The sequence below is a fragment of the Ornithorhynchus anatinus genome, chromosome Y5, assembly GCF_004115215.2.
Source record: "Ornithorhynchus anatinus isolate Pmale09 chromosome Y5, mOrnAna1.pri.v4, whole genome shotgun sequence".
NCBI lineage: Eukaryota > Metazoa > Chordata > Mammalia > Monotremata > Ornithorhynchidae > Ornithorhynchus > Ornithorhynchus anatinus.
The window spans coordinates 1,148,775-1,162,572 of record NC_053179.1 but is presented as its reverse complement, the minus strand read 5'-3'; the positions used below and the strand labels follow the sequence as shown (position 1 = coordinate 1,162,572).

Here is a 13,798-nt window from a genome sequence, read left to right as displayed (position 1 = left end):
TACTGTTACAGGCTCTCCTAATATCCTGGCTGGATTATTGTGTCAGCCTTCTCTCTGATCTCCCTTCCTCCTCTCTCTCCCCGCTCCAGTCTATTCTTCACTCTGCTGCCCGGCTCATCTTCCTGCAGAAACGCTCTGGGCATGTCACTCGCCTTCCTAAACACCTCCAGTGGCTGCCTATCAACCTCTGCATGAAACAAAAACTTCTCATTCTAGGCTTCCAGGCTCCCCATCACCTTGCCCCCTCCTACCTCTCCTCCCTTCTCTCTTTCTACTGCCCACCCCGCAAGCTCCACTTCTCTGCCGCCCACCTGCTCACCGTCCCCCGTTCTTGCCTATCCTGGCCCACATCCTCCCACGGTCCTGGAATACCCTCCCTCCTCACCTTCGCCAAACTAATTCTATTCCCCTCTTCAAAACCCTACTTAGAGCTCACCTCCTCCAAGAGGCCTTCCCAGACTGAGCTCCCCTTTTCCCTCTGCTCCCTCTGCTCCCTCTCTGCCCCCCCTTCACCTCCCCTCAGTTAAGCCCCCTTTCTTCCCTTTCCCTCTGCTTCTCCCCTCCCCCCCAGCACTGTGCTCATTTGTATGGATTTTTATTACCGTATTTATTTTGTTAATGAGATGTACATCCCCTTGATTCTATTTATCGTGATTAAGTTGTCTTGTTTTTGTCCGTCTGTCTCCCCTGATTAGATTGTAAGTCCGCCAGTAGGCAGCGATTGTTTCTATCTGTTGCTGAATTGTACATTCCAAGCGCTTAGTACAGTGTTCTGACACAGTAAGCGCTCAATAAATGCTATTGAATGAATGAATGATCATTTGACCATGTCCAGTCTTCTCCATTCATCATGCCCCATTTAACCTCTGTACCCAAACTACCTTCCTTGATGACCAGATTGACACTCTAAACCCCACCCTGTCTACTGAACTCAATTTACTCGCTCCCTTTATCTTATAACACTAGTCCACATCCCTGGATCACCTCCACAGTCTTGCCTCCTTCGCCCATGTACTTGAGCAGCAGAGCACTGCTGTTGGAAATCTAGATATTAGGCTGATTTCATCTCTTTCAAGTTTTCCCTTTTGGGTTTAACTCTGCCCTTTTCCTCTGCCCGGCCAAAGTATGTCTCCACCCTTATTGATAACCATACCCAAAGCCCTCACCAGTTGTTCCAGACATTTAACTCCCTTCTCAAATCCCCTGTCCCCCCTTGCTTCCCCATCCCTTGCCCCTAATGATCTGGCCATCTATTTTGTTGAGAAAATTGACACTATTAGATACCATTTCCCTAAAATCTTCCCTGCCCCTCTCCAGTCCCTCTAGCCCTCCCCAGTCCCTCTACCCTCCTGCCCCTTCTTCAACTCTTCCGTCTTTCCCAGCAGTGTCTCTAAAGGAGATCTAGCACCTTCTCAAAATCCACCCTTTCCACCTGCACATCTGACTCCATTCCTTCACTCCTTACCAAAACACTTGCCAGCTCCTGTCTTCCTTCCCTGACCACAATCTTCAACTGTTCTTCGTTGTGGCTTCTTCCTCACTGTTTTCAAACTCCTTGTCTCCCCATCCTAAACAAACCCTCCCTTGACCCCAAGGCTCCCTCCAGTTATCTCTCCACCTCCCACCTACCATTCTCCTCCAAACTTCTGGACCTAGTTGTTTACACCCCCGTCCCAAGTTGCTCTCCTCCAGTTGTCTCCTTGACTCCCTCCAGCTGACTCCCATCCCCTTCACCCCACAGAAACCACCCTCTCAATGATCATCACCAATGATCTCCTTCTTGCCAAATCCACAGCCTCTACTCTATCGTAATCCTCCTTGACCTTGTAGCTGCCTTAGACACTGTCGACCATCCCCTTCTCTTTCGTAACATCTCTTCTTGGATGTCCTCCTGTTACCTCAAACTTAACATGTCTAAAACAGAACTTCTTATCTTCCCACCCAAACCCTGTCCTCCACATGACTTTCCCATCACTGTAGATAGCACCACCTTCCCTCCTGCCCCAAAGGCCCATGAAATTGGCATTATCCGTGACTTCTGTCTCTCATTCAACTCACATATTCAGTCCGTTACTAAATCCTGTCTGTTGAACCTTCACAACATCGCTAAAGTGTCCCTTTCCTCTCCATAATAATAATAATAATGTTGGCATTTGTTAAGCGCTTATTATGTGCAGAGCACTGTTCTAAGTGTTGGGGTAGATACAGGGTCCTCAGGTTGTCCAACGTGAGGCTACAGTCTTCATCCCCATTTTCCAGATGAGGTCACTGAGACACAGAGAAGTTAAGTAACTTGCCCTCAGTCATACAGCTAAGAGGCAGAGGCAGGATTTGAACCCATGACCTCTGACTACCAAGCCCATGCTCTTCCCCCTGAGCCATCCAAACTGCTACCACATCAGTCCAATCATTTATCCTATTCAACCTTGATTAATAATGTTGGTATTTGTTAAGCGCTTACTACGTGCAGAGCACTGTTCTAAGTGCTGGGGTAGATACAGGGTAATCAGGTTGTCCCACGTGAGGCTCACAGTCTTCATCCCCATTTTACAGATGAGGTAACTGAGGCACAGAGTAGTGAAGTGACTTGCCCAGAGTCACACAGCTGACAAGTGGCAGAGCTGGGATTCAAACCCATGACCTCTGACTCCCAAGCCTGTGCCCTTTCCACTTAGCCACGATTACTGTATCAGCATCTTGGCCTCTCAGCCTCCTGTCTTTTCCCACTCCAATCTATACTTTGTTTTGCTGTCCAGATCATTTTTCTACAAAAATGTTCAGGCCATGTTTCCCCACTCCACAAGAACCTCCAGGGCTTGCCTATCCACCTCCACATTAAACATTAACTCCTCACCATTGGCTTTAAAATACTTTATCCTTTTTCTCCTTCCTTCCTTACCTCACTAGGTAAAGCAGCCCAGGCTGCACACTTAATTCCTCTAATGATATCCTTCAAATTGTACCTTGTTCTCATTTATCTGGTAGCCAACCTCACGCCCAAATCCTCTTTCTAGCCTGCAACTCCCTCCCCCTTATATATGACACACAATTACTGTCCCCTTCCTCAAAGCCTTATTGAAGGCACATCTCCTCCAAAAGCCCTTCTCTGACTTAGCCTTCCTTTTTTCTATCCCCCCTTCACCGTGATTTGCTCCCTTTATTCAAACCCCTTCCCAGTTCTACAGTAGTTATTTACATATATGTAATTTATTCATAATAATGTCTCTCTTCCCCTCTAAGACCCTGAACTCATTGAGAGCAGGGTATCTGTTATATTGTACTTTCCCAAGAGTTAAGTAGAATACTGTATGCCTAGTAAGCACTCCGTTGAATGACAGCGGAAACTCAACGCTAGGGGCAGGATGTAAGAAAGGGGTCAGTGGCGAGATAAGTAATATCAGGTAAAAACAGGGCTGGTGTTAAGGAAGGGGAATATGCAGACTGAGTTGTAGTAGGAGGTCAATGAGATCAGGTAGACAGGGCGGGCTGGGTGAGTGTCTCTGATAGTTGTATGATAATAATAATAATAGTAATGGTATTTGTTCAGTGCTTACTATGTGCCAAACATTGGTGTAGAACATGGTAATGAGGCTGTCTCACGTGGGGACTACAGTCTTAGTCCCCATTTATAGATGAGGTAACTGAGGCACAGGGAAGTAAAGCGACTTGCCCAAAGTCATACAGCTGACAAGAGTCAGAATGGTATTAGAACCCTCGACCTCTGACTCCCAAGCCTGTGCTCCTTCTTCTAAGCCACGCTCCTTCTCATATATAAATAGATACGTTAATAGTTATGTCCCCTGCCCTGACCAAGCGTACATTTTATAGAGTACTAATGTGGCCTGATGGAAAGAGCCTGGGTCTTAAAGTCAGAAGGACCTACGTTCTAAATCTGCCCTGCCACACATCTGCTCTGTGACTATGGGCAAATCACTTAACTTCTCTGTACCTCAGTTATTCATCCATAAAATGGGAATTAAGACTGTGAGCCCATGATGAGCACAGACTGTCCAACCTGATTATCTTGCAACTACCCTGATACAGAGATCAGAGTTGGCACAGAGTAAGTGCTAACAAGTACCAAAAAAAAAAAATTGGTTGATTGAATGTTTGCATAGTTTTCCTCTTTCTTTTCATTCACTTGTAGTGACATTACACCAATATTGTTTGTCATATAGAAAATCCTTCTCTCACTCCCTTTGTGATGCCCTGATTTGCTGCCTGTATTTATTCTCTCTCCCAACCCCTCAGCACTTAATGTCTCTCTCTTTTTTTTTGTTTGTTTGGTATTTGTTAAGCACTTACTTCGTGCTAAGCACTGTTCTGAGTGTTGCAGTAGATACAGGATAGTCAGCTTGTCCCATTTGGGGCTCACACTTTTAATCCCGATTTTACAGATGAGGTAACTGAGGAACAGAGAAGTTAAGTGACTTGCCCAAGGTCATTCAGCAGATAAGTGACAGGGGTAAGATTAGAACCCATGACCTCTTTCCACTAAGCCACGCTGCTTCCCTCCCCTCTAGACTGTATGTTCATGGTGGGCAGGGGATATGTATGTTTATTCTTATATTGTGTTCTCCCAAGTGCAGTACTGTGCACACAGTAAGTGCTCAATAAATACGATTGACTGACTGACTCAGAAAACTTTCATTAATTTAAACTGATTATGTTCCTACAGTATAAAGTAACAAATACCTAAAATTAATGGGCTCCAGCCTTTTTGCTCTCCTCTTTCTCCATTTCATTTATTCAGACAGTCACTCATACCGTGTGCTCTTACTGAGCTCTTACTCGGTGCAGAACATTGTACTAAGCACTTGGGAGAGTATAACAATAAGCAGATGCATTTCCTGTCCACCACAAGCTTGCAGTCTAGATGGGGAGACAGACATTAATACAAGTAAATAAAATATAAATAAGTCCTGTGGGACTGGGGTGGTGAGTGATGCATAAAAGGAGCAAGTCAGGACAACACAGAAAGGAGTGGGAGAAGAAAAAGGCTTGGGGAAGGCCTCTTGCTGAACATTGTCTTTAGTGAGGCTCTGAAGTGGTGGAGAGTAATTGTCTGTCAGATTTGAGGAGGAAGTGCATTCCAGGACAGAGACAGGATGTGGACAAGTGGTTGGCAGCGAAATAGACAAGATTATGATACAGTGAGAAAGGTGGCATTAGAGAAGCAAAGTGTGCACGCTAGGCTGTAATAGGAGAGTAGCAAGGTAAGGTAGGGGCAAGCAGATTGAGTGCTTTAAAGCCAGTGGTGAAGAGTTTTTGCGATCTCAAGAGCTCTCTTTTTGGTAGTCAGCAATATGATAGCTAATAGGTATTTGATGTAAAGGAACAAATACGTCAAACATTCACCATTGCGTCATCAATGGAGACATACATTAATTTATATCTTCAAGGAAGTTATCCTTAGAATAATGATGGATAATAGGGAGAACTTGGAGAAAATAGAGGCAGTTAGGAGTGCTGGCCATGTTATCACTATTAGCATTATTGTCTTTTGAATGTCAGTAAGCTTCATGGAATTCTACTAAATGCGGGGGCGTAGAGAGAAAATATTAAATATTATCCTATCCCTTAAGAAATGTAGAATATAAATGTGCCTTGTTTTTCTTTTGCCAATTATCATACCATGATTTGTGACTGTATTTTAGATAGTTACCTCTTTTGAGGTAATCTGGAAGTGTTCCTCTTGTCTTTTAAAATAAAATTTTAATTTTGTTTTTAATAGCTGAAATAAGAAAACAGAGGGAATTCTATCACAAATTGGGTATGGATGTACCAGGGGACATCAAAGGGGAGACTGCTTCTTCAAAACAGTTCTTAGATTCACATCCAAATGGTAAGTTTTCTTTTTCAATTAGCACTAAAAAGAGCATAATCAATATGAAAAATTAAAAGTACTGTGTGGTGTACAAAACATTATTAAAGGTCTATCCCTCCAGGGGCTTTGTCTGCGAAGTTCCATATACCTAAAATTTAAGGTTCATAGGGAGGTGTTTTTTTGTCTCTCCCCAATTCCTTTTATAGTTTATACAGAACCATTTTTGTGTGTGTATTCAATGGCAGAGGTAGTCAGTCAATCTACAGACAACAACATGTAGTAAACCGGCATTTCTCTTTTAATCTGTATTTCTACCATCTATCAACACCCAAGGCGCCAAGAATGGTTTGTGCATATGACTAAGAACACCAGCTAAGGGTAGGAACATCTCATTAAAACAATAGCAAATAAATAGAGTCAAGGTGATGTACATATCATTAGCAAAATAAATAGGGTAATGAAAATATATACAGTTGAGCAGACAAGTACAGTGCTGAGGGGAGGGGAAGGGGGGGGTGCAGAGGGAAAGTGGGGAAGAGAGGGCTTAGCTGAGGAGAGGTGAAGGGGGGTAGAGGGAGAGCAGAGGGAAAAGGGGAGCTCAGTCTGGGAAGGCCTCTTGGAAGAGGTGAGCTCCAAGTAGAGTTTTGAAGAGGGGAATAGAATTAGTTTGGTGGAGGTGAGGAGGGAAGGCATTCCAGGACCATGGGAGGACGTGGGCTAGGAGTCAATGGCGGGATTGGTGAGAACGGGGGACAGTGAGGAGGTGGGCAGCAGAGGAGCGAAGCATGTGGGGTGGGCAGTAGAAAGAGAGAAGGGAGGAGAGGTAGGAGGGGGCAAGGTGATGGAGAGCCTTGAAGCCTAGAGTAAGAAGTTTTTGTTTCATGCAGAGGTTGATAGGCAGCCACTGGAGGTGTTTAAGAAGGGGAGTGATATGCCCAGAGCGTTTCTGCAGGAAGATGAGCCGGGCAGCAGAGTGAAGAATAGACTGGAGCAGGGCGAGAGAGGAGAAGGGGAGATCAGACAGAAGGCTGACACAGTAATCCAGCCGGGTTATTAAGAGAGCCTGTAACAATAAGATAGCTGTTTGGATGAAGAGGAAAGGGTGGATCTTGGCGATATTATAAAGGTGAGACTGACAAGTTTTGATGACCGATTGGATGTATGGGTTGGATGTATGGGGTGAACGAGAGAGACGAGTCAAAGATGACACCGAGGTTGCAGGCCTGAGAGACGGGAAGGATGGTCATACCATCCACAGTGATAGGGAAGTCAGGAAGAGGACAGGGCTTGGAAAGGAAGATGAGGACCTCAGTTTTGGCCACGTTGAGTTTTAGGTGGGAGAAGTACCTCTCCAGGTAGAGACGTCTTGGAGGCAGGAGGAGATATGAGCCTGAAGGGATGGGGAGAGGACGGGGCAGAGATGTAGATCTGTGTGTCATCTGTATAAAGATGATAGTTGAAGCCGTGAGAGCGAATGAGTTCACCAAGGGAGTGAGTGTATATGGCGAACAGAAGGCCAAGAACTGACCCTTGAGGAACCCCAAAAGTTAGAGGATAGGAGGGGGAGGAAGAGCCTGCGAAGGAGACCGAGAATGAACAGCCAGAGAGATAAGAGGAGAACCAGGAAAGGATGGAGTCCGGGAAGCCAAGGTGAGATAAGGTATGGAGGAGAAGGGGATGGTCAGCAGTGTCAAAGGCAGCTGAGAGGTCAAGGAGGATTAGAATAGAGTAGGAGCCATTTGACAAGAAGGAGGATTTGACAAGAAGGAGGTCATGGGTGACCTTAGAGAGATTAGTCTCAGTAGAGTAGAGGGGACGGAAGCCAGATTGGAGGGGGTCCAGGAGAGAATGGGAATTAAGGAATTGTAAACAGCGAGTGTAGAGGATTTGTTCTAGGAGCTTGGAAAGGAAAGGTAGTAGGGAGATAGGGCAATAACTGGAAGGGTAAGTGGGGACGAGAGAGGGTTTTTTTAGGATGGGGGAGACATGGGCATGTTTGAAGGCAGAGGAGAAGAAGCCATTGGAGAGTGAGCGGTTAAAGATAGAAGTTAAGGAGGGGAGGAGGGCAGGGGCGATGGTATTGAGGAGGACAGGGTCTATGATTTTTATAAGGTAAGTGGGAATCAGGTCCGAGACACAGGTGGAGGGGGTGGCACCTGCGAGGAGGGAAGAGATCTCCTCTGAGGATACTGCAGGGAAGGATGGGAAGTTAGGGGAGAGGGTTTGGCGGGGGGGATGCAGGAGGGGGAGGGGTGACTTTGGGGAGCTCAGACCTGATTGTGTTAATGTTCGTGATGAAGTAGGTGGCCAGATGGTTGGGGTGAGGGAGGGGAGAGGGGGAGGAACAGTGGGCCTAAGGAGAGAATTAAAGGTCCGGAACAATTGGTGGGTGTGACGGGCATGGGAGTCAATGAGGGAAGAAAATAAGTTTTGCCTGGAGGAGGAGAGGGCAGAGTTAAGGCAGGAAAGGATAAGCTTTCAATAGATAAGGTCAGAGTGGTGCTTGGACCTTCGCCAGCAGCACTCAGCAGCTTGAGCATAGGAGCGTAGGAGGCGTACAGAGGCAATGACCCAGGGCTGTAGGTTAGTGGAGCGAGAGCGGCGGAGGGAAAGGGGGGCGGGAGAGTTGAGATGATTAGAGAGAGTGGAGTTGAGAGCAGTGATTGATCATAGAGAGTGGGAAGAGAGGACGGGGGGCAAGGTGGGGAGAGATGCTTTTGGAGAGATGGATAGGATCAAGAGAGCGGAGATCTCTGTGGGGGAGTAGTATAGATTTGCAGGGGGAGAGAGTGTGTGAGATGAGACAGGTGAGAAGGTTAAGGTCTGAGAGAGGAATTTCAGAGTTGGTGAGGGAGGAGATAATGCAGCGGTAGGATGACGAGATCGAGGGTGTGACCAAGTCGGTGAGTGGGTGAGGAATGGTGGAGGAGGAGGTTGGCAGAGTCAAGGAGCCATAGCAGGTGGATGGCAGAGAAGTCATCGGGTACATCCATGTGGATGTTGAAGTCTCCGAGGATCAGAGTGGGCAGAGAGAAAGAGAAGGAAAGTGAGAAAGGGGTCTAGGTCGTTGAAGAAGTCGGTGGTGGGACTTGGATCTTGTGGTTCCTGCCTTTTGCTGTTGAGCAGAGAAGTAGTTCCGGGCCACACTTGACTGGGTTGGATGTTGTGTTGCTGCTATAGGCCACTCCCTGCAGCAGCATGTGTTTGGTTGGATGGGAAAATTGCAGGTATCAGAGAATGGGATTACACAGGTGGCTCCCCGTGGTCTCTCATGTATCTGGACCCTCTCTAGAGTTCACTTCCTCTGCACATGTGTTTATGTGGCATAGCATTGCTGGTGAAATCCAGGCAATGGGGCAATTTCATCCATCTCTTTAGAATGTAACCTTTTGAAGGGCTAGAAACATATTTGCTTATCGTATTGTACTGTACTCTCCCAAGTATTTAGTATAGTGCTCTGCACATAATAAGTGCTCAGTAAATATGATTGAATGATTGATTGATCTCAGATGTATCCTCACCTGCTGTAGCTCTGCCTCTCCTCTTTACCTACCAATAATACTGTTCTTTTATTAGGTTCCATGTGTTTTTTAATGTTATTTGTTAAGTACTTACAATGTGTCAAGTACTGCTTCATAGAAGCAGCCTGGCTTAGTGGAAAGAGCATGGACTTGGGTGCAAACGCCTGCTGAGCCACATGTCAGCTGTGTGACTTTGGGCAAGTCACTTAGCTTCTCTGTGCCTCAGTTAACTCATTTGTAAAATGGGGATTAAGACTGGGAACCCCACGTGGGACAACTTGATCACCTTGTATCTACTCAAGTGCTTAGAACAGTGCTTGACACATAGTAAGCACTTAATGTGATTGTTTGGTGCATTTGAGGATTCCAGGCCAGAATTAGGATGTGGGCCAGGGGTCATTGGCGGGACAGGTGAGAACAAGGCACAGTGAGAAGGTTAGCTCTAGAAGAGTGGAGTCTGAATGCGGGTATGTAGAGGGAGAGAAGGGAGGATAGGCGGAGGCAAGGTGATGGAGATTTTAAAGCCAATAGTGAGGAGTTTTTGGTTAAGTAGTTGATAAGCAACAACTGGAGATTTTGGAGGAGGCAGGTGACATGCCCAGAACTTTCTGAATAAAGATAATCTGGGCAGCAGAATGAGATATGGACTAAAGTGGGGAGAGTCAGGAGGTTGGGAGGACAGAAAAGAGAATGATACAGTAATCCAGTTGGGATATGATGAATAACTGTACTAACATCATAGTGGTTTGGAAAGGGCAGAGCTTGGAGATGTTGTGAAGGTAAAACCAGCAAGTAAGTAAGTAAGGCTTTGGTGAAGGGTTGGATATGTGGGCTGGATAAGAGAGCTGAGACAAGGATGACAACAAGGTTGCGGGTTTGTGAGACGGAAAGGATGGAAGTGTCATCCACAGTGACGGGAAAGTCAGGGAGAGGAAGAGGTTTGGACATAACTTTCACTCCTTTCTTCCATGCCATCCTGGAAGTGGGCTGAAGTATGGGAGTGGCAATTGTGAGGTTGAGTATAAAAGGTTGATGTGGGTGGCAGTGGAACATTGGCTTAAATAGGTTATGGTAGCATATGTGTGTGCAACAGCAGCACTATGTATGTCCTTTTAAATAAACTCTCCCACAGTGACTGAATGTAGTAACAGGAGCTGGGATTTTGAATTGTTATGACATGGCTTGGACTGAGGAATTCCCTGTTTTGATCTACAACTGGTTGTATTATGAATGGCTGAATTTAATAGGATTTCTGTAGTATACAAACATCCACTGTTTATTCTTTTTCACCATCAGTCAATCAATTAGTGGTTTTTATTGAGTGCTTACTATGTGCAGAGCCTGTATTAAGATCTTGGGAAAGTACAATACCACAGAATTAGCACATTCCCACCTGTACAGAGTTTACATTCTAGAGACTGTAAAAAACATCCACTGTTCAACCCAAATCATCATCTCCTGCTCTGATTTCCCTGCTTCTCTGCAGTCTCACATTTCCTCCTGCCTTTAAGACATTTCTAGTTGGATGTCCTCCCATCACCTCAAATTTAACATGTCCGAAACCTGAACTCCTTATCTTCCCATCCAAACCCTGTCCTCCTGTTGGCTTTCCCATCACTGTAGGCAGCACCCCCATCATTCCTGTCTCACCGCCCATAACCTTGGCATTATCCTTGACTCCTCTCTGTCCTTTAAACTACATATTTAATCCATCACTAAATCCGGCCTGTCCCACCTTCCAACATTGCTAAAATTCTCCCTTACCATTCCATCCAAACTGCTACCACATTAATACAATCACTCATCCTATCCCACCTGGATTACTGCATCAGTCTCCTTGCTTCCCTTCCAGCCTTCTGTCTCTTCCCAGTCCAGTCCATACTCTGCTGCCCAGATTATTTTTCTACAAATACGTTCAGGACATGTTTCTTCAACCCTCAGAAAACATTAATGTTTGCCCATCCACCTCCCCATCCAACAAAAACTCCTTACCATTGGCTTAAAAGCACTCAGTCACTTTGCCCCTTCCTACCTCACCTCGCTACTCTCTTACTACACCCCCACCTGCACAATTGACTCTTTTAATGATAACCTCGAATTGTACTTTCCAAGCTCTTAGTAAGTGCTTTGCACACAGTAAGGGCTCAATAAATACAATTGAATGAATGAACCTCTCACTGTGCCTTGATTTCATATATCTTGCTGCCAGCTAACTTCACTGGAACTTGATCTCATATGTTTCACTGCCAGCCTGCCCATGTCCTGCCTCTGACCTGGAACACCCTCCCTCCCCAAATAGGACAATTACTCTCCCTCCTACCCTCTTCATAACTTTATTGTGGGCACATCTCCTCTTCCTCCTCACTCTAGGCTTCAAGGCTCTACATCACCTTGCCCCTTCCTACCTCTCCTCCCTTCTCTCTTTCTACCGCCCACCCCTCATGCTCTGCTCCCCGCCGCCCACCTCCTCACCATCCCTCGGTCTCGCCTATCCCGCCGTCGACCCCTGGGCCACGTCCTCCCACGGTCCTGGGATGCCCTCCCTCCTCACCTCCGCCAAACTGATTCTCTTCCCCTCTTCAAAACCCTACTTAAAACTCATCTCCTCCACGAGGCGTTCCCAGACTGAGCTCCTCTTCTCCCTCTACTCCCTCTACCACCCCCCCTTCACCTCTCCGCAGCTTAACCCTCTTTTCCCCCCATTTCCCTCTGCTCCTCCTCCTCTCCCTTCCCGTCCCCTCAGCACTGTACTCGTCTGCTCAACTGTATATATTTATTACCCTATTTATTTTGCTAATGAAATGTACATCGCCTTGATTCTATTTAGTTGCCATTGTTTTTACGAGATGTTCTTCCCCTTTACTCTATTTATTGCCATTGTTCTTGTCTGTCCATCTCCCCCGATTAGACTGTAAGCCCGTCAAACGGCAGGGACTGTCTCTATCTGTTGCCGACTTGTTCATTCCAAGTGCTTAGTACAGTGCTCTGCACATAGTAAGCACTCAATAAATACTGTTGAATGAATTAATGAATGAATCCTCCTCCCCCCAGCATCCTCTCCTCCTACTCTTTTCTGTATCGCCCTGTCTTGCACCCTTTGTTCATTCCCCCTCCCAACCCCACAATCCTTACATACATATCTGTAATTTATTTATATTAATGTCTGTCTCCCTTTCTCTAGACTGTAAGCTTGTTGTGGGCAGGGAATGTGTCGTTTATTGTTGTATTGTACTCTCCTAAGAACTTAACACAGTGCTCTGCCCACAGTAAGTACTCAATAAATACAATTGAATGATTGAATGAATTCATGCATGAATGAATTTTTACAAAAGATATATTTATAAGAAGAGCCTCTTGATCTGTTCTTTAATTACCTAGTTACTTTTCCAGAAAGGTGCAGTTCACGAGGGCATTTGGTCACTGCCTCTGCATTTTGCACTTCCAGTTTTGATTTTTCTAGTGCCTTTAAGGATGCAAATAAATTTTAGCTATTTTTTTATGGTATTTGTTAAATGCTCACTATGTGCCAGGCACTATTGTAGCGCAGCGGTAGATATAAGCTAATCAGGTTGGACACAGCCCATGTCCTATATAAGGTTTATAGTCTTAATCCCCATTTTACAGATGAGGTAACTAAGGGAAATTAAGTGATTTGTCCAAGGTCATGCAGCAGAAAAGTGACAAATCTGGGATTAGTACCCAGGCCCTCTGACCCCAAGATCTGTGCTGTATTCTCAAAGCCATGAGCTTCTCACTATGTAATAAATTTAAAGTTAACATTGTGTTTTAAAATCTTAGAGTAGTTCATTGTTTTTATTTTTTATTAAAGGTGAAATTAAAACAGACGACAATTTCCACAGAGGTACATTAGAAGAGAAACAAGAAGAGGGTAATGATTACCACAGAAGCGATGAACAGGTAAAATATCTCTCCATCCTTCTTACTTCTTTCTTTGCAAATGATAATACTGTATTGGTTTTTCTTTGGGAAAACAAACTATTACAAAATCAATGAATCACTGATACTTGACCGTATACTATGTGCAGAGCACTTTACTAAGCTTGTGGAATTGGTGTGATTACAACTACCCCAGCTCCTACTTTTACACTGGGAGCGTGAAACCTCATGAGGTGAATGGACTCCAACCCTCCCTTCCCACCAACCCTCTTTCCACACATCAAGAGGCTTAAACTGCTTAACTGCTTAAACGCCAATCCTCTAGCCCCTTCTTCACACCACGGGTCTGGGACTATGCTAAGGGGAGTCAATCAATCAGTCAGTCAATCAGTGGTATTTATTGAGCATTTACTATGTGCAGAGGCAATGTACTAAGGGCTTGGGAGAGTACAGCATAAGGGACTAGAGGGAAAAGAATATCAGCACTCCTGCCCCTCAAAACCCTACCGTCCACACAATGGGAGTCTGATCAGCACTATAGCATAGGACACCT

General features: G+C 45.4%; 1 protein-coding gene across 2 annotated transcripts in view; it reads left to right on the top strand.

Moving 5' to 3' along the window:
- Positions 1–13,798, top strand: part of LOC114808764 (polycomb group RING finger protein 3-like) — a 148,773-nt gene that overhangs the window by 110,998 nt on the left and 23,977 nt on the right. For both annotated transcript variants that reach the window (XM_029056624.2, XM_029056622.2), the window contains exons 5-6: positions 5,735–5,845; positions 13,178–13,266. In XM_029056624.2, the coding sequence (XP_028912457.1) occupies positions 5,735–5,845; positions 13,178–13,266 (200 nt within the window). The remainder of the gene's footprint in view (positions 1–5,734; positions 5,846–13,177; positions 13,267–13,798) is intronic.